The sequence below is a fragment of the Chiloscyllium plagiosum genome, unplaced genomic scaffold (genome assembly GCF_037043375.1).
Source record: "Chiloscyllium plagiosum isolate Xiang-an unplaced genomic scaffold, Cpla_swu_hap1 HiC_scaffold_31, whole genome shotgun sequence".
NCBI lineage: Eukaryota > Metazoa > Chordata > Chondrichthyes > Orectolobiformes > Hemiscylliidae > Chiloscyllium > Chiloscyllium plagiosum.
In genome coordinates, this window is record NW_028270169.1 from 997,487 (window position 1) to 1,019,507 (window position 22,021).

At 42.6% G+C, this 22,021-nt stretch overlaps 1 protein-coding gene across 15 annotated transcripts in view; it reads left to right on the top strand.

The window, feature by feature from the left end:
- The window catches only part of ncor1 (nuclear receptor corepressor 1), a 411,320-nt gene that overhangs the window by 101,148 nt on the left and 288,151 nt on the right, over nt 1-22,021 (top strand). For 14 of the 15 annotated variants that reach the window (XM_087977100.1, XM_087977101.1, XM_087977099.1 and 11 more), the window contains 3 exons: nt 838-951; nt 16,148-16,207; nt 20,973-21,025. In XM_087977100.1, the coding sequence (XP_087833226.1) occupies nt 838-951; nt 16,148-16,207; nt 20,973-21,025 (227 nt within the window). The remainder of the gene's footprint in view (nt 1-837; nt 952-16,147; nt 16,208-20,972; nt 21,026-22,021) is intronic. The other variant, XM_087977102.1, reaches the window with a different exon arrangement.

Below are 22,021 nucleotides of genomic sequence, written 5' to 3' on the forward strand. Positions count from 1 at the left end.
GGAAATCTTGTGTTAAGAAACAAAAACAGTCTGGAGTTGAGATCTCTGCCAATTTGTTGATTGGATTAATGATTCCAGATGATTAAAGGTAGATCCTGAAACTTGTCTTATCTCAGTTCCTTCCAAACCACAGACCTTTAACTTCTACCTGTAGAAATATTGGATTTATTTCTTTGCTTACTGCGAAGGTGAACGTGATCTTGTTTGCATTCAGCAAAGGTCCCAAAGTGATCAAATGACAGTATGTGATAAGATTTGAGATAGCTCCATGGGTCTTTGGGCAAGGAATGCAAATCAGCTTAGTTGATGGTTATAACTTAAAAATTTCTGAACATGAGCCCAGTTTTTCACATCTTGTAAGAAATTAATATTGGAGCCCATTATTGCTGAATTTGAATACCTCTGACCTGATATCCAGAGTGGCAATTCCACCAAGAGCCACTGGATAGTAATCAGAAACAGGAACTACAGACAAAGCAAGTAACAGGGAGGGATGCAACCATGAAAAATGTAAATACAAAGGTGTGTATACTGCAAGCCAGTGTAAACCAGCAAGGATGGTAAGTTTTGGTTGAGTGAGCAGCAGCCCTTTGGTTGAGGTTAATGTTTGAGAGGTGGAGAAAGTGGAGTGTTAGAATAATCCATTGTGGAGATGATCAGTCTTTTATTTTGCTTGATGCATAAAGCACTTTCCCCATGTAACAGTAATCACAATGTTGTGATTTTATAGAGCATTTGAGCTTGTGATTACTCCAGTGCTAACCAGTGGCAAGTAAAGCTGGAATAGGTTGTGTATGTTGGCAAGAAAATTGACTTTGTCTTTGTGTTGCTTCATAGCAACAGCTTGAAGAGGAAGCTGCCAAACCTCCAGAGCCTGAGAAACCAGTCTCCCCTCCTCCAGTGGAACCAAAACATCGCAGTATTGTCCAGATTATCTATGATGAAAACAGGGTAAGGTCTAAACTTCACAGAGTTTTCACTATTTATCTTCTGAAGAAGTTGAGAGCTTTCTAAGAGATTTATCTTGTGTTGTTGGTTGCATTCCACAAAGAATCTAGGGAGGTTTGGTGGAAAATGTCAGGTACCAAATTGTAGGCTGCAGATGGCTATGCATGATAATAATAGGCCAGCGTTGTCAATTACTGAGATGAAACAGCCATGAATGAAACATGTCAGCATGTTGTTTCTAAATCCACTAAGATAAGCAGCCTTTAATTTGACATGTCCTGCCATTTTCTGTTAGTTTTCTCATGGAGTGTTTTGAATTCAGTTGGCTAAACAAGGCAATAAGAGCATCCTTGTTCTCTAGCACTTTTAAAAATGCATATGGGCTTAAAGCCACACTATTTGATTAACATAGAAACATAGAGTACACAGTGTATTTGAGGCATCCAAATTCAATTGGCAGGAAGAATAAGAGTGTGCCGGTGCAACTAGACAAACTTCACTACTGCAAAGCATTAGTAGATAATTAATGGCTTTATGTGTGATTATATTCATTTATCTGTTTCTTTCTCCATCTCTAACATGAGCAAGCTGTATAAATTCAGTAGGCCGACAGTGAATTCTATTCTGGTATAAGCAACATAAAGACCTGCGATTATCCAGGAATTTCTTATAGGTGTCACGGTTTATCAGATTTTCTGAGTTACATTTATAGCTTTTGTAACTGGAGGGTCTCCAAATCCATATCCAAATTAATGAAAAATTTATGAAGGTAATGGTGATTCTCCCTATTAGCTCCACAAACAGCAGCGTAGAGTCAAACAGCACAGATGAGCCCTTTGATCCATCAGGTCCGTACTGATAAATTCTATTTTCAAGCACTTGGCACTTAACCTTACCTATTATGATATTTCAAATGTTCATCCATGTAATTTTTAAGAGTTGTGAGGTTTCCCTCCTCTACTACAACTACCAGGCAATGCAATCTAGATTTCCAACAAAGTCTGGATGAAAAGAAAATTTTCCTCAACTCTCATGTTAAACCTCCTATCCTTCATCTTGAAATTATGCCCATTTGTTATTGACCTTTCAAGTACACGGAATAGCTGCTTCCTATCCACCCTATGTATGCTCATCATAGGTAGTAGTTAATGAAAGAGCATTTGTGTGAGAGTAATAGTGACTCAGTGGTTAGCACTGCTTCCTCACAGTGCCAGGGACCCGATTCCAGTCTCAGGCGACTGTGTGTGTGTAGTTTTCACATTCTCCCCGTGTTTGCATGGATTTTCTCCAGGTGCTCTCACAATCGAAAGATGTGCAAGTTAGGTAGATTGGCCATGCTAAATTGCCCAATATCCAGGGATGTGCAGGCTAGGTCTATTAGCCATGGGAAATCCGGTTACAGGTATAGGATAGGAGTTGAGTCTGACCGGGATGCTCCACGGAAGGTCAGTGTGGACTCAATGATTTGAATGGCCTGCTTCCACTTTGTAGATACTCTGTGATTCTGTAAATTAACAACAGCTATGTTTGAGATTGAAACCATCCAATTCTGTGCATAGTCAAGATTGGGCAAATGGAATCTGAGCTGGACTTAACCTTGTGTTGAACTTGATCTGGGAACAGTTCAGTCCTTGTATACAATTCTCCACGTATCTTAATTTGTCACCCTGGTAGCATGACAATCACTAACCTGTCTCTCTGCTTTGTTTATTACCTGATTGCAATTTCAGACACTGAACCAACTCTGAATGCAAAGGTTTCTCCTCCTGTCTCCTCTTATCCTTCATCTAGTCACATTAAATCTGTGCCCCTGGTAATCACCTTCTCGGCTGGGGGAAAAAGGGTCCACTCTGTCAAAGTTCCTCATTATTTTGTATACCTCAGTTAAATCATCCCAGTTCCCTTCTGACTGATCATCTCTGTGTTGTAAAATTTGAATTTCCACAATTTAGAACTTGTACTTCTAGTCTGTTGTTATCCCCTTTCATTCATAGATTTCCTACAGTGCGGAAGCAGACCATTTGGCCCACCGGTCCACTCCGACCCTCCAAAGAACATCCCACTCAAACCCCCCCCCCCATCTCTATAACCTTGCATTTCCCATGGCTATTTCACCTAGCCTACACACCCTTGGACACACTATGGGTCAATTTACTTTGGCCAATCCCCTTAACCCATATGCTAATTGTAACTGAATATGATCACCATCTCACAAACAATTCACCTGGCCACCTTCATTTCCTACGACTAAATCTAGAATTGCAGTCTCTTGCAGTGCTTTTGAATCCTGTCCAGAATTTTGTGCCTTTCATACTGTTTATATCCCAGTTGATGTTTCAGTAGTTCGGTTCCCTAGTTATTACTGGCCTAGTCACGATGGCAGAGGCCCTTAGGAATATAGGACTACAAGTATCTGCTTCCCTATTCAGTAAATCATGGCTGCAGTGTCAACTCCACTTCACAATGGAAATGAGGGGGAAATAAATGTTGTACAATCCAAATAGCACAACACAGGACAACACCAAAACAGACTTTTGGCCCAGCAATTTTGACTTTTGATTCCAGTCCTTATTTAGACCAGCTACTTACTGTCCATGTGTTGTATCTATCCCTCTGTTCGCCTAACGTTCATGTATCTATCATGACATACCTTAAACGTTTCCAATGTGTCTGCTTACACCACCTCTGGCAGTGTAGTCCAGGCACCCACCACCCTCTGTGTAAAATACTTTACCTGCATGTCTCCCCTAAAGTTCTCCCCTCTCACTTTGAGCCTGTGCCCTCTTTTAATCTTGCCACCATGGTAAAAAGCCTCTGACTATCCACCCTTTTTATGCCTCTTATAATTTTGTAGATTTCTATCAGGTTGCCCTTCAGCCTCTGTCTTTCCAGTGAAAACAATCCAAGTTATCCAACCTCTCCTCGTAACTAAAACCCTCCAGACCAGGCAACATCCTAGTATGCTTTTTCTGCACCCTCTCCAAAGCATCCACATCCTTCTGGTAGTGTGGCGATTAGGACTGCATGTAATGATTAGATTAGATTACCTACAAATTGGAAACAGGCCCTTCGGCCCAACAAGTCCACACCGACCCTCCGAAGAGTAACCCACCCAGACCATTTTCCCTCTGACTAATGCATCTGTCACTATGAGCAATTTAGCATGGTCAATTCACCTAACCCCCACATCTTTAGATTGTGGGAGGAAACCGGAGCACCCGGAGGAAACCCATGCAGACATGGGGCGTATGTGCAAACTCCACACAGACAGTTGGCTGGAATCGAACCTGGGACCCTGGTGCTGTGAGGCAGCAGTGCTAACCACTGAGCCACCGTGCCACCCCAAATGTGGCTTATCTGAAGTTTTGTACAGCTATGGCAAAACTTGCCAACTTTACATCCGATGAAGGTATGCCAGACTGTTTTCTATGGCCAAACTGGTTTTGTATCCATCTAGCTGGCTCACCCTGGATCCCATGAGACTGTATCTCCTGTACCAACCTGCCATGAAGTACCTTATCAAAAGCCTTACTAAAGTGCATGTAGACAATATCCATAGTCCTTCCCTCATCAATTATTCTTGTCAGCTCCTCAAAAAACTCAATCAAGTTGATGAGACAGGACCTACCCTGCACAGACCCATGTTGCCTGTCAGTAACAAAATCCATTTGCTTCCAAATGTGAATAACTCCTGTCTCTTAGTATCTTCTCCAACAGCCTCCCCATCACTAATGTCAAAATCACTGGCCTATAATTACCATGATTATCCCTGTTTCTCTTCTTAAACAAAGAAACAGCATTGGCCATTCTCCAGTCCTCTGGAGCTTTGCCTGAGACCTAAAAGGGTGCAAAGAAATCTGTTAATGTCCTAGCTATTTCTTCCCTTGCCTCCCACAGTATCCTAGGATAGATCCAGTCTCGTCGTGGAGATTCGTCTCACTTTAATGTATTTCAAGACACCCAACTACTACTTCCTATATGTTGACTTGCCTGAGAGTATTCACACACCTTTTCTAACCTCAACATCTCCTAAGTTCCTCTCTTTGGTGAGCAGCATTGTAAAGTATTCATGAAGGATTTCACTCATTTTCTCTAGCCCCACATATAACCTCCCTCCTTTAACCTTTTGTGAGCCTATTCTTTCCTCAGCTATCCTCTTGTCCCTAATGTATGTATAAAATGCCGTGGGAGTCTCGTTAATCCTCCTGACCAAGGACATTTCACAGCCCCCTTTAACTCTCCTAACTCCCCGTTTGAGCTCATTCCTACTTTGCCGAAATTCTTAAAGGAGTTTGTCTGTTTTTAGTTGCTTAGACCTTAGATATGCTTTCTTTTTTGACTAAACTGATAAGTTCCCCTGCCATTCCTGCCTTCACATGAACATGCCTATCCTGCACTCAAGTCAACTGGTCCTTCAGACTTGCACATCTCCGATATGGATTTACCCTCGAACAGCCACTCCCAATCCACATTCTCTACTTCTTGTCTAATTCGGTTATAGTTAGCCTTCCCTCAATTTAGCATCTTCATCCAAAGTCCACTCTTGTCCTTATCCTTAAGTATCTGAAAATTTACAGAATTATGGTCACTATCCCCAAAATGCTCCCCCACTGCAATGTTGATCATTTCCCAATGCCAGGTCTAATATGACTCCCTCCCTCGTTAGACTACAAAAAAACCGCACCTTAACACATACTTAACTAATTGCACCCTGTCCAAACCTTGGCACTATGTGAGTTCCAGTCAATATCGGGGAGGTGAAAATCACCCAGCACAACAACCCTGTTGTTTTTACATCTTTCTAGAATCTGACTACATATCTCTTCCCCACCATCTCCCGCTGGCACCTGGGAGGGTTGTAGTATAATCCCAGCATTGCAAGTGAACCCAACCTACTCCTGAGCTATCCCATAATGCCTCACTGCAAGATCCCTCCAGGGTGTCCTTTCTTACTCCAGCTGTGATATACTCCCTAACCAGTAATACAATTCCCCCACCACTTCTGTTTTCTCCTTTGTTTCATCTAAAACATCGATATCCAGGAACGTTGTGCTGCTGATCCTAGAACATTACAGCACAGTACAGGTCCTTTGGCCCTTGATGTTGCGCCAACCTTTGAAACCAAACTGAAGCCCACCTAACCTACCCTATTCCAGCAGTGGAACCAAAACAGATCTTTGCAGTACACCACTAGTAACTGAACTCCAGGATGAACATTTCCCATCAACTTTCCTGATGAAGGGCTCCTGCCGGAAACGTCGATTTTCCAGCACTACTCTAATCTTGACTATTTCCCATCAACCACCACCCTCTGTCTTTCAACTAGCGAGTTTCTGATCCAACCTGCTAAATCATCCTCAATCCTATGCTTCCCTATTTTCTGCAATAGCCTACCATGGGGAAACCTTACCAAATGCTTTACTGAAATCCATATGCACCACATCAAATGTGTTACCCTCATCCACTGATTTGGTCACCTTTTCAAAGAACTAAATAAGGTTTGTGAGGCACAACCTATCCTTCACAAAACCATGTTGACAATCCCTAATCCAATTATTCCTTTTTAGATGATTATAAATCCAATCTCTTATAATCCTTTCCAGCACTTTACCCACAACCGAAGTAAGGCTCACTGGTCTACAATTTCAGGGTTGTCTCTACTCCCCTTCTTGAACAAGGGGACAACAGTTGCTATCCTCCAGTCTTCTGGCACTATTCCTGTAAACAAAGACGACACAAATATCAAAGCCCAAAGGCTCTGCAATCTCCTCCCTAGCTTCCCAGAGAATCCCAGTATAAATCTCATCCACCCCAGGGGACGTCTCTATTTTCACACTTTGCAGAATTGCTAACACCTCCTCGTTATGAACTCAATCATGTCTAGTCTAATTGTATCTCAGTATTTCCCTCGTCAATATTGTCTTTTTCCAGTATGGATACTAACGAAAAATTTTAAGCCTCCTATCTTTTCAGACTCTATGCACAACTTCTCACTACTGTCCTTGACAGGCCCTAATTTTACTCTAGTCATTCTTTTATTCCTGACATACCTATAGAAAGCTTTAGGATTTTCCTTGATCCTACCTGCCAAAGACTTCTCATGTCACCACCTGGCTTTTCGCTTTCTCTTTAGGTCCTTACTGGCTAACTTGTAACTCTCAAGTGCCCTAATTGAGCCTTCACATCTCATCTTTACATAAGCCTCCTTCTTCCTCTTGACAAGAGATTCAAACTCTTTTAGTAAACCATGATTCCCTCACTCGACCACTTCCTGCCTGCCTGTCAGATACATACTTCACAAGGACACACAGTAGCTGTACCTTGGACAAGCCCCACGTTTCAATTGTGCTCATCACTTGCAGTTTCCTTCTCCACCCTATGCATCCTGAAACTTGCCTAATCGCATAGTAATTGCCATTCTCCAGCTATAACTCTTGCCCTGCATTACATACCTATCCCTTTCCATCGCTCAAGTGAACGTAACCAAATTGTGGTCACTATCACCAAAGTGCTCACCTACCTCCAAATCTAACACCTGGCTGGGTTCATTCCCCAGTACCAAATCCAATGTGGCCTCACCTCTTGTTGGGCTGTCTGCATATGTGTCAGGAAACCCTCCTGCACACATTGGACAAAAACTGATCCATCTAAAGTACTCAAACAATAGCATTTCCAGTTCATATTTGGAAAGTTAAAGACCCCATAACAGCTGCCCTGTCACTCTCTCTCCTATCCAGAATTATCTTTGCTATTCTTTCCTCTGCATCTCTGGAACTATTTGGAGGCCTATAGGAAATTCCCAACAAGGTGATCTCTCCTTTCCTGTTTCCAACCTCAGCCCATACTACCTCAGAAGACGAGTCCTCAAACGTTCTTTCTGCTACTGTAACACTTCCCTTTCACTAACAATGCCACACCACCCCCTCTTTTACCATCTCCTCTGTTCTTGCTGAAACATCTTAAGTCCTGGAACCTGTAACAACCATTCCTGTCCGTGCTCTATCCATGTCTCTGAAATGGCCATAACATCAAAGTCCCAGGTACCAACCTATGCTGCGAGTTCACCTTTTCCAGATGCTCCTGGCGTTGAAGTAGACATATTTCAAATCACGTTCCTGCCTGCCAGTACATTCCTGCAGCCTTGAAACCTTATTCATTACCTCACTACTCTCAACCTCCGGGCTACCGGAGCTACAATTCACATTCCCATCCTCCTGATGAATTAGTTTAAATTGTCCTGAAGAGCATTAGCAAACGTCCCCCCTCCAGGATATTTGTACCCCTGTATTTCAGATGGGGACCATCCCACTTGTAGAGGTCTCACCTAGCCCAATATGAGCCCCAATTATCTGGGTATCGGAATCTCTCCCTCCTGCACCATCCCAGTAACCACATGTTCAATTGCTCTCTCTCCCTATTCCTCGCCTTGCTAGCATGTGGCATGGGTAACAAACCAGAGATGATAATTCTGATTGATTGTTCTAGTTCTAAGCTTCCACCCTCGGTCCTTGAATTTCTGCCTTACATCCCCATCCCTTTTCCTACCTATGTTGTTGGTGTCCATGTGGACCATGACTTGAGGCTGCTGCTCCTTCACCTTAAGGATACCAAAAACATGATCCGAGACTTCAAGGACCCTGGCACCTGGGAGGCAACACACCAACTGCGAGTCTCTCTCGTTTCCACACGTCTCTGTAAAACAACAGCATCATAATTGCATGCATTAATCCAGGCTCTAAGTTCATCTGTCTTAGCTGTTATACTATTTGTATTGAAGCAAATACAGTCCAAACTGTCATTTCTGCTGAGCTTTGCAACCTTTCCCTAACAGCTGTTCCTCATGCCTATATTTATCTTAGACTCCAGCTCTACCCCTGGCTATACTTTTTGACTTTCTACTCTAGTTCCCATCACCACTACCCCCACTCCCCCACCTCCCACACCACCATCCCATCCCATCCCATCCCCATCCACATTAGTTTGAACCCTCCCAGGGACATTATCAATCCTCTCTGCCAGAATATTGGTGCTCCTCCAGTTAGGTCCATTTTTGTACATGTCCCACCTTCCCTGGAAGACATCCCAATGATCCACATATCTGAAGCCCATTCCCCCTACATGTTCAGTTTTGCTTTGTGTCCACTCCTAGCCTGAGTAGCACGTGGCACGTGGTGTAACCTTGAGATTACCGGCCAAGATGTCCTACTTTTTAGTCCTAACTCTCTGAATTGTCATTGCAGGACCTTGTCACTCTTCCTACCTATGCCATTTGTGCCAAAATTGACAATTACTTCTATCTGTTTCCCTTCCCTTCCCATTTCAGAGTGGCCTGTACCCACTCAGAGACATCCATGACCCTGGCACCAACATACTATCTTAGAGAATGTCTCATGGCCACAGAACTGCCTATCTGTACCCCTCATTATCTAATCTCCAATTAGTGTTGTTCTAATACACTTTGTCACTCTCCTCTGTACAGCAAGGCCAGCTGTGGTGCCACCCACTGCAGCTGTTACCCTCCATTCCACTCCAGTGGTATCCAGAACAGAATATTTATTTGACAGGGGGACAGCTGCAGGGGGCTCGTGCACAGACTGCTTGTCCTGTTAGCAGTCACCCATCTATCTTCATGAAACTTGGGTGTGACCACTTTTTTTATAACTTCTATCTGTGCTGTTGTCTGCCGTGTGTGCTACTTCGTGTCTCAACTGCTGTTCAAGCAGAATCATTTGTTCAATGAGCAGCTGAAGCTGGATACACTTCCTGCAGATATAACTATCAGGATGCTGTCAGTGTTCATGATTGACCACATCTTGCAGGCAGAACGCAAAACCCCCCATTGCCAACTCCCTGAAAACAGCAAATACTGGAGATTACAGTGGGTCAGGTAGCAAATATAGAGAGAGACCAAGCTAATGTTTCGAGTCTAGATGATTCTTCACAGCTGAAGTTAAATGTTTAGGGGACAGCATTTATGCTGTGGTCTTTGGGGGAGGGGGGGAACTAATGGTGGCGTGCAGAGTGCTTCGGGCAGAAAGGATGCTGATAGTTCAGATTAAGTCATTGGAATATGAGAATGGCAGGACAATGGTGTATCTAACTGCAAGACTGAAAAGAGCAGAGTCCCACTGGGGTGAGGAAGGGGAGAGAGGAAATGGTGACAGAATGTAACAGCTACAGCTGAAAGAAAGGGAAGGAATGGGATTGGGTTCACAATTTGAAAGCGTTGAATTCAGTATTAAGTCCAGAAGACTGTAAAGTGCCTAGTGTGATGATGAGATGTTGTTCCTCCAGTTTGTGCTGTATAATACTGGAGCACAGCAGCATGACGAAGACACACGTAGGTGTGTGAACAGGACTTTGTGTTAAAATGACTGGCTATGGGAAGGTCAGGGTTATGCTTGCGCACAGCCAGTAGGTGTAGGAGCCGGCTGATGTGGTATATTTGGACTTTCAGAAAGCATTTGACAAAATCCCACATACGAGATTATTGTGCAGCATTAAAGCTCATGGGATTGGGGGAAGTGTATTGAGATGGATAGAAAACTGGCTGGCAGAGAGGCAACAAAGAGTAGGAATTAATGGGTCATTTTCAAATTGGCAGGCAGTAACTAGTGACGTGCCAAAGGGATTGGTGCTAGGACCCCAGCTATTCACAATATGTATTAATGATTTGGATCAGGGAACAAAATGTAACATCTCAAAGTTTGCAAGTGATACCAAGTTGGGTGGGAGGGTGCACAGTGGCGATGATGCAGAGATCATTCAGCATGATCTGGGCAGATTGGGTGAGCGGGCAAATCAATGGCAGATTGCAGTATAATTTGGATAAATGTAAGGTTATTCATTTTAGAAGCAAAATCAAGAAGGCAGATTAGGACCTGAATGGCTGTAAATTGGGAGGCGGAAATGTGCGGCGGGACCTGGATGTCCTTGTGCACCAGTTGCTGAAGGTAAGCATGCAGGTGCAGCAGGTGGTAAAGAAGGCAAATGGTACGTTGGCCTTCATTGCGAGAAGTTAAGAGCACAGGAGCAGGGATATGTTGCAGTTTTACAGAGTCTTGGTGAGGCCACACCTAGAATACTGTGTGTTGTTTGGTATCCTTTTCTAAGGATGCTCTTTCCCTCGAGATTGTAGTGAAGGTTTACCAGGCTGATTCTGGGGATTGACGTATGAAGAGAGATTGACGAGGTTAGAATTGTTTTAACTGGAATTCAGACGAATGAGGGGGTATCTTATAGAGACTAAGAAAAGTCAAACAAGACTAGACAGGGTAGATGCAGGAGAATGTTTCCAATGATGGGTGTGTCCACAGCAAGGGGTCACAGTCTGAGGATTCAGGGTGGACCATTTAGGACGGAGATGCGACATTTCTTCACCCAAAGAGTGGAGAGCATGTGGAATTCATTACCACAGGAAATATTTGATGACAAAACATTGAATGTATTCAAAAGGTGGCTAGAGATAGCACTTGGTGTGAATGGGCTTAAAGGTTGTGGGGAGAAAGCAGAACGCGGCTATTGAGTTGGACAATCAGCCATGATTGTGATGAATGATGGAGCATGCTCAAGGGGCCAAAAGGCTGCCTCTTACCCTTATCTTCTATGTTTCTGTGTTCTGCTAAGTGGTGGCCTAGTCTGCATTTGGTTTCTCCAGTACAAAGTCGGCCACATTGGGTGCAGCAAATACAATACACAAGATTGGAGGAGGGACAAATGAAATGCTGTTTCAGCTGGAAAGACTATTTAGGCCCTTGGATGATGATCAGGGAGGAGGTGAAGGAACAGGTGTTACACCTTCTGCGGTTACATGAAAAGGTGCCATGGGAAGGAAGGTGTATGTGTTAGTAGTTGATGAATGGACTAGGTGTCCCAGAGGGAATGATCCCTGTGAAATGCAGACAGGGAGACTGAGGGGAAGATGTGTTTGGCGGTGGTGTTCTGTTGTAGGTGTCTGAAATGGTGGAAAATGATCATTTGAATGTGGAAACTGATGGGATGAGAAGTGAGGACAAGGTGTCCCTGAATACGCTGTTGTGAGTGATGGGAAGGGGACAAGGGCAGAAGAAAGGCTGAATGCAGTTGAGGGCCCTGTCAACCACAGTGGGCAGTAAACCACAGCTGTGGAAGAAGCAAGCCATGTCAGCAATACTGTTTTGGAAAGTGGCATCATCTGAACAGATGTGACGTAGGTGAAGGAACTGAAGAACGGGATTGAGTCCTTGCAGGATGTGGGGTGTGAGGAACTGTAGTGAAGGTAGCTATGGGAGTCAATGGCTTTGTAGTGAATGGCAGTGGACAGTTTATTCCCTGAAATGTAGACAGAGAGGTCAAGGACAGGAAGGGAAGTGTCGGAAATGGACAATGTGAAAGTTGTGGAGGGGTGGAAATTGGAGGCCAAGTGAACAAATTTTCAAGAAACTGATGGGTACATGAAGCAACACCAAAGCAACAAAGTTGTACATGGTGAAAAAGACAAACAGAATTCCTATCTGAAGAAAGAGCAAGATTTCTTCGTGTAGGGATTCCTCGAAGAGATGTGGCGGTTGGTTGAACATGATGTAGAAGCAAATTACTGCAGATGCGGGAATCTGTACTGTAAACAACAATTGCTGGAGATCACACCAGCTCAGGCAGCATCCATGGAGAGAGAACAAGCAAATGTTTCGCTTCTAGAACATTGAACAGTACAGACCCTTCACTCGTCAATGTTGGTCAACCTGTGGAACCAATCTGAAGCCTATCCATCCTACACTATTCCGTTTTCATCCATTTATATACAGGGTTTTGTATATAACATTGGTCCTGCATGTTGTGGGTATGGGGTCTTTCATCCTTTTGAGTAGTTGACATAGTGTGCTGTGGATTGGTCTGCTACCATGTCCAGAGGTCGTAGGAGTCTCGTTGTCATTTATGATATGTTCTTGATCTGATGTAGGGTGACAAGTAAATCAGGATGTTGGTTTGTCCAAACAGCATCGGTGGACAAAGCTGTTGAAGGATAGGATATCTGGTCGGCATGGACACATTGGACTGAAGGGTCCGTTTCCGTGTGTACATCTCTATGACTCTGTGACTGTATGTTTATCCAATGGCCATTTAAATGCCCTTCAAGTTGGCAATTCTACTACTGTTGCAGGCAGTGCGTTCCACAGTCCTACTACTCTGAGTAAAGAAACTACCTCTGACATCTGTCCAATATCAATCACCCCTCAATTTAAAGCTTTGTCCCCTCGTGCTAGCCATCACCATCCGAGGAAAAAGGCTCACACTGTCCACCCTATCTAACCCTCTGATTATCTTGTATGTCTCAATTAAATCACCTCTCCACTTTCTTCTCTTGAACAAAAACAGCCTCAAGTCCCTCTGCCTTTCCTATAAGACCTTCCCTCCAAAACAGCTGACATCCTCGTAAATCTCCTCTGAACCCTTTTCCAAAGTTTCCACATCCTTCCTATAATGCGGGGACAAGAACTGTACGCAGTACTCCAAGTGCGGCCGCACCAGAGTTTTGTACAGCTGCAGCTTGACCTCGTGATTGTGAAACTCAGTCCCTCTCCAATAAAAACCATATGCTTTCTTAACAACCCTATCAATCTGGTTGGCAACTTTCAGGGATTTCTGTACATGGACACAGAGATCTCTGTGCTCATCAACACTACCAAAAATCTTGCCATTAGCCCAGTACTCTTTATTCATGTTGCTTCTTCCAAAGTGAATCACCTCACACGTTTCCGCAATAAACTCCGTTTGCCACCTCTCAGTTCAGCTCTGCAGCTTATCTACGTCCCTCTGTAACCTGCAACATCCTTCAGCACTATCCACGACTCCACCGACCTTAGTGTCATCCGCAAATTTACTCGCCCATCCTTCTACGCTGTCATCTCAGTCATTTATAAAAATGACAAACAGCAGTGGCCCCAAAACAGACCTTTGCGGTACACCACTAGTAACTGAACTCCAGGATGAACATTCCCCATCAACCACCACCCTATGTCGTCTTTCAGTTAGCCAATTTCTGATCCAAAATGCTAAATCCCCCTCAATCCCATGCCGCTGTATTTTGTGCAATAGCTATCATGGGGCATCTTATCAAATGCGTTACTGAAATCTATATACACCACATCAACAGTGTTACCCTCATTCGCCTGTTTGGTCACTATCTCAAAGAACTCAATAAGGTTTGTGAGGCATGACCTACCCTTCACAAAACCATGTTGACTATCCCTAATCAACCTATTCCTCTCTAGATGATTATAAATCCTATCTCTTATAACCATTCCCAACACTTTACCCACAACTTAAGTAAAGCTCACTGGTCTATAATTACCAGGGTTGTCTTTACTCCTCTTCTGGGATAAAAGGTCTAGGCGTCTCTTCATCCGAGCTGGTGTGTGCCGGGGCAGCATTTATGCTATAGTTGGCTCTTGGGTTTAAAATTGAACTTGTAAACTAAAAATTCAAGTTATTGCTTTCTTAAAAAAAAAGCACCTCCAATGTACTATCTGAATTCCTTGTTTAAGCAGAAGATGTACTAACTCTGCTAACCCCTTTAGAAAGACTGAGATATTTGCCCTGTAATGCAGTGTGATTCCTTCACCTGTTAAAATATATTAATTGCTTTGTCAGAGGGAGGTAATACATAAGAAATTAGATTTTTTTTCTGAGGAGGTAATCAGATGTGTAGATGAGGGTGGTGTAGTTGATTGGACAAGGTCTCACATGGGATGTGATCAAGAACGTAAAAGCACATGTGATCCAGCTTGACAAGATTGTTCCAAATTGGCTAAGTGGCAGTAGTCAGGGTGCTGATGGAAAGCTGTTTCTCTGACTCGAGGCAGGAGTACAGTGGCATACTACAGGCATTAGTGCTGGATTTCTTATTAAAGAAAAATCTGAAAGAACTGCAGATTCTGGAAATGTGAAAGAAGAATAGAAATTTCTGGAAAAGCTGAGGTGGTCTGGGGGCATCTATGGAGAGAGCAGAGATGATGTTTTGGGTTCAGTGTCCTTTCTGTGGTGATGCACTTTGGAAGAAGTAACAACACAAGGGAGTAATTGATGAATGGCAGGATATTGGGAAGCTCAGAAGAACAGCAGCAGTTTGGGATAAGCTTGCCCATAGATTCCTGAAATTGACAGGACAGGTTTGTAGGGTAGTTAAAGGGCATAGTGAACATTTGTCTTGAGGAGTTGAAGCACAGGTTATAAGAGCAAGGAGCTTATGTTGGAGCTGTACAAGACTTTGGTTAAGCCACAGCTAGAATGTTGTGTGCACTTCTGGTCTCCACACTATTGGTAGCGTGGGGGAGGCGGTGATAGAGGCAGGGGCAGGAGATTCACCAGGATTTTGTCTGGAATGTAGCATTTTAACTTTGTAGAGAAGCTGATACTTTGTTTGTCATTCATTCATTCATGGGATGTGGCCATCATTGGCATGGCCAGCCAGCATTTAATGCTCATCTGTAATTGCCCAGAAGCAGTTGAGAGTCAATGACATTGCTGTGGATTAGGAGTTACATTTAGGCAAGACCAGGTAAGGATTACAATTTCCTTACCTAAACAGCATTAGTGAATCAGATGGGTTTTTCTGGCAAGCAATAATAGTTTCGTAAACATCATTCTACTCTTCTCGTGATTCTAGGTTTTTTTTTATTAAGTTCAAATTCCATCATATGGGATTTGAACCCTGTTCCCCAGAACATTGTCTGGATCTCTCGATTAATAGTCTCGTGATAATACCAGTGCCCCATCGGCTCCCCAGGATAAGCTCTGATTGTTTTCTTTGGAGCTGAGAAGGCTGAGGGGGACATGACTGAGATGTGTAAAAATTATGAGGGGCATGGACACAGCCTGGAAACAGCTGTTCCTTTTAGTTGAAGGCATAATTTAAAGTGAAGTGTGAGAGGTTTAGACGAAATAATGTTTCTCCTAAAAGATACTGGGAATCTAGAACGCACGCCCTGGAAGGGTAGTAGACGCAGGAGACCTCACAACCTTTTAAAAGTACTTGGGTGAGCACTTGAAATGTGCTGGAAATGGGAACAGAGTTGATAAATTGCGTTGACTCAATGAGCCAAATGGCCTCTTCTGTACCCTATAACTCTGTCATAATGCTTAATGCAACTGTAACAAGTAAAATAAAATGTTTAAATATTTGAAAGGTTAGGATGCTTGTGTTAACAATTATGTTTGTTAGCAGAAAAAAGCAGAGGAAGCTCACAAAATCCTTGAAGGTCTGGGTCCAAGAGTAGAATTGGTAAGTGTCATGTATCTACTGTCCATGCAATGTCCTTTGTCTGCTGCATGCTTCTGATTTCAGTCATTCCAATGTCACCCCTGTATTGCAACTATCAATAGGTTGCAATTATAAGATGCACATAGCTGATAGGATTACCAATGATTGAGAGATTACCAATGGTTGCATTCCTTTGTTCTTTGCAGCCATGCCCACGTCAGGTCACAATGTGAAACATTCAGAAAAGATTCCATGTCCAACATCGCACACTTCAAATCATGATCTGACCTGAATAGTGACTGTACAATATGGACAGCCCAGTATATGACGAGGGGTTGTGCCAGATTCTTGTGAGAGATGTGTGGAATTTTATATTTATGTCTTTTACCAAAGAATATCCATCAACATAAGGTTGGAAAATATCTGCAAGGAACATTTGTAGCTGAGAACATAAATGGGAGCAGGAAAAGTCCACATGGTCCATTGAATCTGCATCACTACTTATTGCATTCATGACTGATCTTTGACTTCAGCTCCTTTTTGCTACCTGCTCCCTGTTTCACTTTATTCTTTGAGAGACCAAAAATCTTCCTGTCTCAACATTAAACATTTTCATTGTGGCGAATTCCTAACTCCCAGGGGTAGCGAATTTCATTGATTCGCAATCCTTTGAATAAAGAAATTTCTCCTCTTCTGAATCCTAATTGAGACTGCATTTTTGTTGTAAATTCCCCATCGAGAGAAACAACCTCGATGTCATAATCTTAAGTGCTTCAATACAATCACCTCTCATTCGCTAAATTCCAGAGAATATAGACTAATTTATTCATCATCTCATCATGGATCAAAACAGTGTCATGCACCTACATGATGTACTGCAACATCATATCAAGGCTTCTCTGACAGCTTCAGCCCCATGATCTTTAGAAGAACAAGGGCAGCAACTGAAAGTTCTCCTCCAAGCCCCACACAATCCTGGTGCACCAATGCTCCACTATCGCATGGCCAAAATCCTGAAACTCCTTCTTCCAAAGTGTTGTGGGTGTCCCTACACTACAAAGACTACAGTGGGAGAAAGTAAGGACAGCAGATGCTGGAGATCAAAGTTGAGAGTGTGGTGCTGGAAAAGCACAGCAGGTCAGGCAGCATTCGAGGGCTTCCTGATGAAGGACTTACGCCCGAAATGTTGATTATCCTGCTCCTTGGATGATGCCTGAAATACTACAGTGGTCCAAAGAGGCAACTAAGAATCATCTCCAGGGTATTTAAGAACGGACAATAAATAAATGCTAGCATTTCCAGTGATGTTTAATTCATATCTCATGAATTTAAGAAAAAACTATCTCAAGGATGTTTGCTGTGATAACTGCATTGCAGGTAAAACTGTGTAATTTTGGTCTCCACATTTGAGGAAGGCTATACCTGTGGGTATCTCCTTCCTTAAATGTTGAAACCAAAATTACATAGTTCTGTACCCAGTGTAAAACTAACTGGAAATGGTCTGTCACTGTACTGACACTGGTTATGGGCCTGTTCCAATAACAATAGGATGCAGTGCTGATAAGTACGTTCTCTAACTGTGCAAATCTGCGTACAGTATCTCCCTCCTTTCTGAAATAATGGGACTGAATGTGCAACTTTGCAATCTGCAGCAACCGTTCAGAATCTACAGAGTTTTGAAGGATGACCACCAGTGCATTCACAATCTCTTTTGCTACCTCTTTCAACACTCTTGTGATATCAAACCTGGGGATGTCTGCTTTCAGTACAATTACTCTCTCCATTATTGATTCTTCATTAATGCTAATTTATTTCTGTTCCTTGTTCTGACATTACCTTGGTTCGATTATTTCTACACGATTTTGTGCATCTTCCTCTGTAAAGGCAGTCCCAAAATAGTCATTTCACGCTTCTGCCATAACCCCATTTCCCCTCATACGTTTTTGTGTCTCAGCCTGCAATGGACCTATGATTATTAGATTAGATTAGATTAAATTAGATTAGATTACTTGCCGTGTGGAAACAGGCCCTTCGGCCCAACAAGTCCACACCGACCCGCCGAAGCGCAACCCACCCATACCCCTACATTTATCCCTTCACCTAACACTACGGGTAATTTAGCATGGCCATTTCACCTAACCTGCACATCTTTGGACTGTGGGAGGAAACCGGGGCACCCGGAGGAAACCATGCAGACACGGGGAGAATGTGCAAATTCCACACAGACAGTTGCCTGAGGCGGGAATTGAACCCGATCTCTGGCGCTGTGAGGCAGCAGTGCTAACCACTGTGCCATCGTGCCGCTCGTTGTTTCTTTTTAATAAATCTACAAAAGCTTTCCCAGTGTACTTTGCATTTGTTGTTAGTTTACATTCATATTGTATTCTCTCTTTATCCATTTCTCAGTCCTCTGTTAAATTCGAAGCGCTGTTACTCCTTTGATTACTATGTTTTTGGGTAACTTTATAAGCCATTCTTTTAATCCAGTACAATCTTTAACTTGATTGGTTATCTACAGTTAACTCACTTTTCCTGCTTGTTTTGTGTGTCAAAGGATGTTTGTTGTGAACCATCCGTTGATTGTTTTAAATACTCGGCATTATCTGTCTACAATCCTAACTTTTAATGTATTTTCCCAATATATCATAACCGACTTGTCCATCATACCTTCACGGTTTTTCTTTGTTTAGATTTAAGACCCCAGTTGAATTACATTTTAATGCACTCTATTGACTTCAAACTGAGTGGAAAATACCATCATATTGTGGTCACATTTCCCTAAAAGACGTTTTGCAACAAGCTCATTACTTAGCCCTTTCTCTTTGAAAATATTAGGTATAAATGGCCTATTACACGGTTGGTTCCTCCATATGTTAATCTAGAAAACTATCTTGTACACATTCCTGGAATCTTGTCCTCCTCGGTATTGATGCTCACTATTCAGTCTTTATGTAGATTGAAGTCATTCATGATTGTTGCATTGCCCTTGTTATATATGCTGCTGATTTCTGCTGTGTATCCTACACTATCACTACTATTTGACCAATAAACAATAACTACAAATATTTCCGACGAAGAGTCATGTTGGATTTAATATTTACTCTGTTTCTGTCTCCACAGAAGCTGCTAGACTTGCTGAGTTTATCCAGCATTTTTTTCATTTCAAATTTCCAAGTATCCATAATATTTTGTTTTTATTATCCTACCAAATTTGCTACGCCTTATTTCTTATCTTCAAACAATTTCTACATCTTGTTCTTCAGATCTTGGAATCCCCACATTGCGGAAAGTGGTCATTTGGCCCAATGAGTGTGCACCGCCCCTCTGAAAGGCATCCAAACGAGACCCGGTCCCCCCTATCCCTATAACCCTGCATTAATCATGGCTAATCCATCTAACCTGCACTACCTTGGACACTAACCTGGGTCCCTGGCGCTGAGGCCACAGTGCTTGCCCCATCTAAGATCCTTTCTCATTAACGCCCTAAACGCATCCCTTATTAGCAACACTACTACCACTGTTTCCTTTTTGCTTGTCCTTCTAAATTTTGAATATTTTTAAGTAATCTGTTCCTAGCCATGGTCACTCTTTAGCCACCTATCTGTAATTGCAACTAAGTCAGTGCCATTTGTGTCATCAGATTACTTTATTACAAATACTGTATGAATTCAGGCAAGAATGTATTTAATTCTGTCTTTTTAAAATTACTATGCCCAAGTCAGGAACTGCATGAACTTGCATAGTTTGCTATGTGAAAGCTTCTGAAAATGGGATTATGGGTGCTGTGAATTCTTGATGTGGATCTTTCTGAGTGACCATGTAAAATACTGTAATGGAGGTTTGCTCGCTGAGCTGGAAGGTTCTTTTTCATGTCGCAAACCTACATCAAGAACCTCAACCTGTGCTATAAATCTTCTCAAAACTAGCTAATGTAAAATAATCTTGTGGAGTTTGCAAATTCTGCAGAGAATTGTGGCGATCTAATGATGGAAAATTATTTTGGGATGTAGAACACCACCTGGTATTTATGCACCTAGTAAAGGTCTCGTATAACCACAGGTGATGTAACACAAAAACACAGAGGACCATGTGTTGCTACTTGCTGGGTCTGGACATTATCCATAGGTGAATGGAGGGTAGTTAACAATTTGGCCATTACGTTTCTCCATTTAAAACCAAACCTTTAGGTGAGTCTGAGTGATTTATAGATCATGGATTGTGGTAGCTGTGCACCTTCAGGAAGGTGGGTTTATTTAACTTTTTGCCCATTTATTAAGACATTGCACGAATTTTTGATGCAGTTTTCAAAATAGTAAATCTATTATGATGCTTAAGGAAGATTACATAGATTAGATTACTTACAGTGTGGAAACAGGCACTTCGGCCCAACAAGTCCACACTGACCCGCCAAAGTGCAACTCACCCAGACCCATTCCCCTACATTTACCCCTTCACCTAACCCTACAGGCAATTTAGCATGGCCAATTCACCTAACCTGAACATTTTTTGGACTGTGGGAGGAAACCGGAGCACCCGGAGGAAACCCACACAGACACTGGGAGAATGTGCAAACTCCACACAGTCAGTTGTCTGCGGTGGGAATTGAACCCAGGTCTCTGGCGCTGTGAGGCAGCAGTGCTAACCACTGTGCCACCCACGATGTGGATGATTTCTTGTTTTTAATTCTGAAAATGTTAGGCCAGTGGTTACGTTGTAGTATTTTTTAAAAGTCGATCGTAAATATTCACTAATACAAATTGATAATCATCAACCTCATCTTTTTCAGCCACTTTACAACCAACCATCTGATACAAAGATTTACCATGAAAACATCAAAACGTAAGTAACATCTGGGGGGTGGTTGCTGTGCTGTATGTTCTGAATGGGATTAAACAATATTATGCTCTGGGGTTTGCTGCCCTGATCCCACCTTACTGGATATCAGTCAGTGATGTATGCTAAGGTTTATTGCGCTAATGACCTATGAAAAGCTGCTGCCATCTACTGAAACAAAAACAGAAGTAGTTGGAAAAGCTCAGCTGGCCTGGCAGCATCTGGGAAGAAAAATCAGAGTTAGTATTTCAAGTCTGGTGATCCTTCCTCAGAACTGAGGACTCAGTTCTGAGGAAGGGTCACTGGCCCAAAACATTGACTGTGATTTTTCTTCACAAATCCTGCCAGATTGGGTGAGCTTTTCCAGCAACTTCTGTTTTTGTTTCTGATTTGCAGCATCCACAGTTCTTGTGGTTGCCATCTAATGAATGTATTTTGAGTAGTTCTTAGTCAGAATGGAGCAATCTTAACAAATTACTTAACTTTATATTTTAAAAAAATGTTGATCTGTTGCTTCTTTACTCATCTCTTAGTCAATCCAAACAAACTAATGTCATAAAATAGAATGAAAGACGAAACAGAAATTAATTGGTCAAATACTGTTGTGTACTAGATTTGGCATGTGTTGTGTTTTTGTGTTCTCCTGAACACAAAATTGCCACTCTTGTGTTGGTTTGGTAAGTAGTGTAGGTTCAATTTACTTACATTTCAGAAAGGATTATTTAACAAACAAGCTGAACTCTTGTAGAGCGACATTTATATCTTAGTCTAGCATGCTGTTTATGGCTTCTGGCCATATGGTGTCATTCTTATCCTTGGCTTATAGACACACTCGGCTCTTGAAGCGGTAATCAATAGAATGTGTTGCATGTTTACCTCAAAGTGTCAGTGTTTAATGCTTCTTGTTGGGCTGGAAATAGCCTGGCTTCACTGGCGGCACGGAGGTTAGCACTGCTGCCTCGCAGCGCCAGAGACCCGGGTTCAATTCCCGCCTCAGGCGAC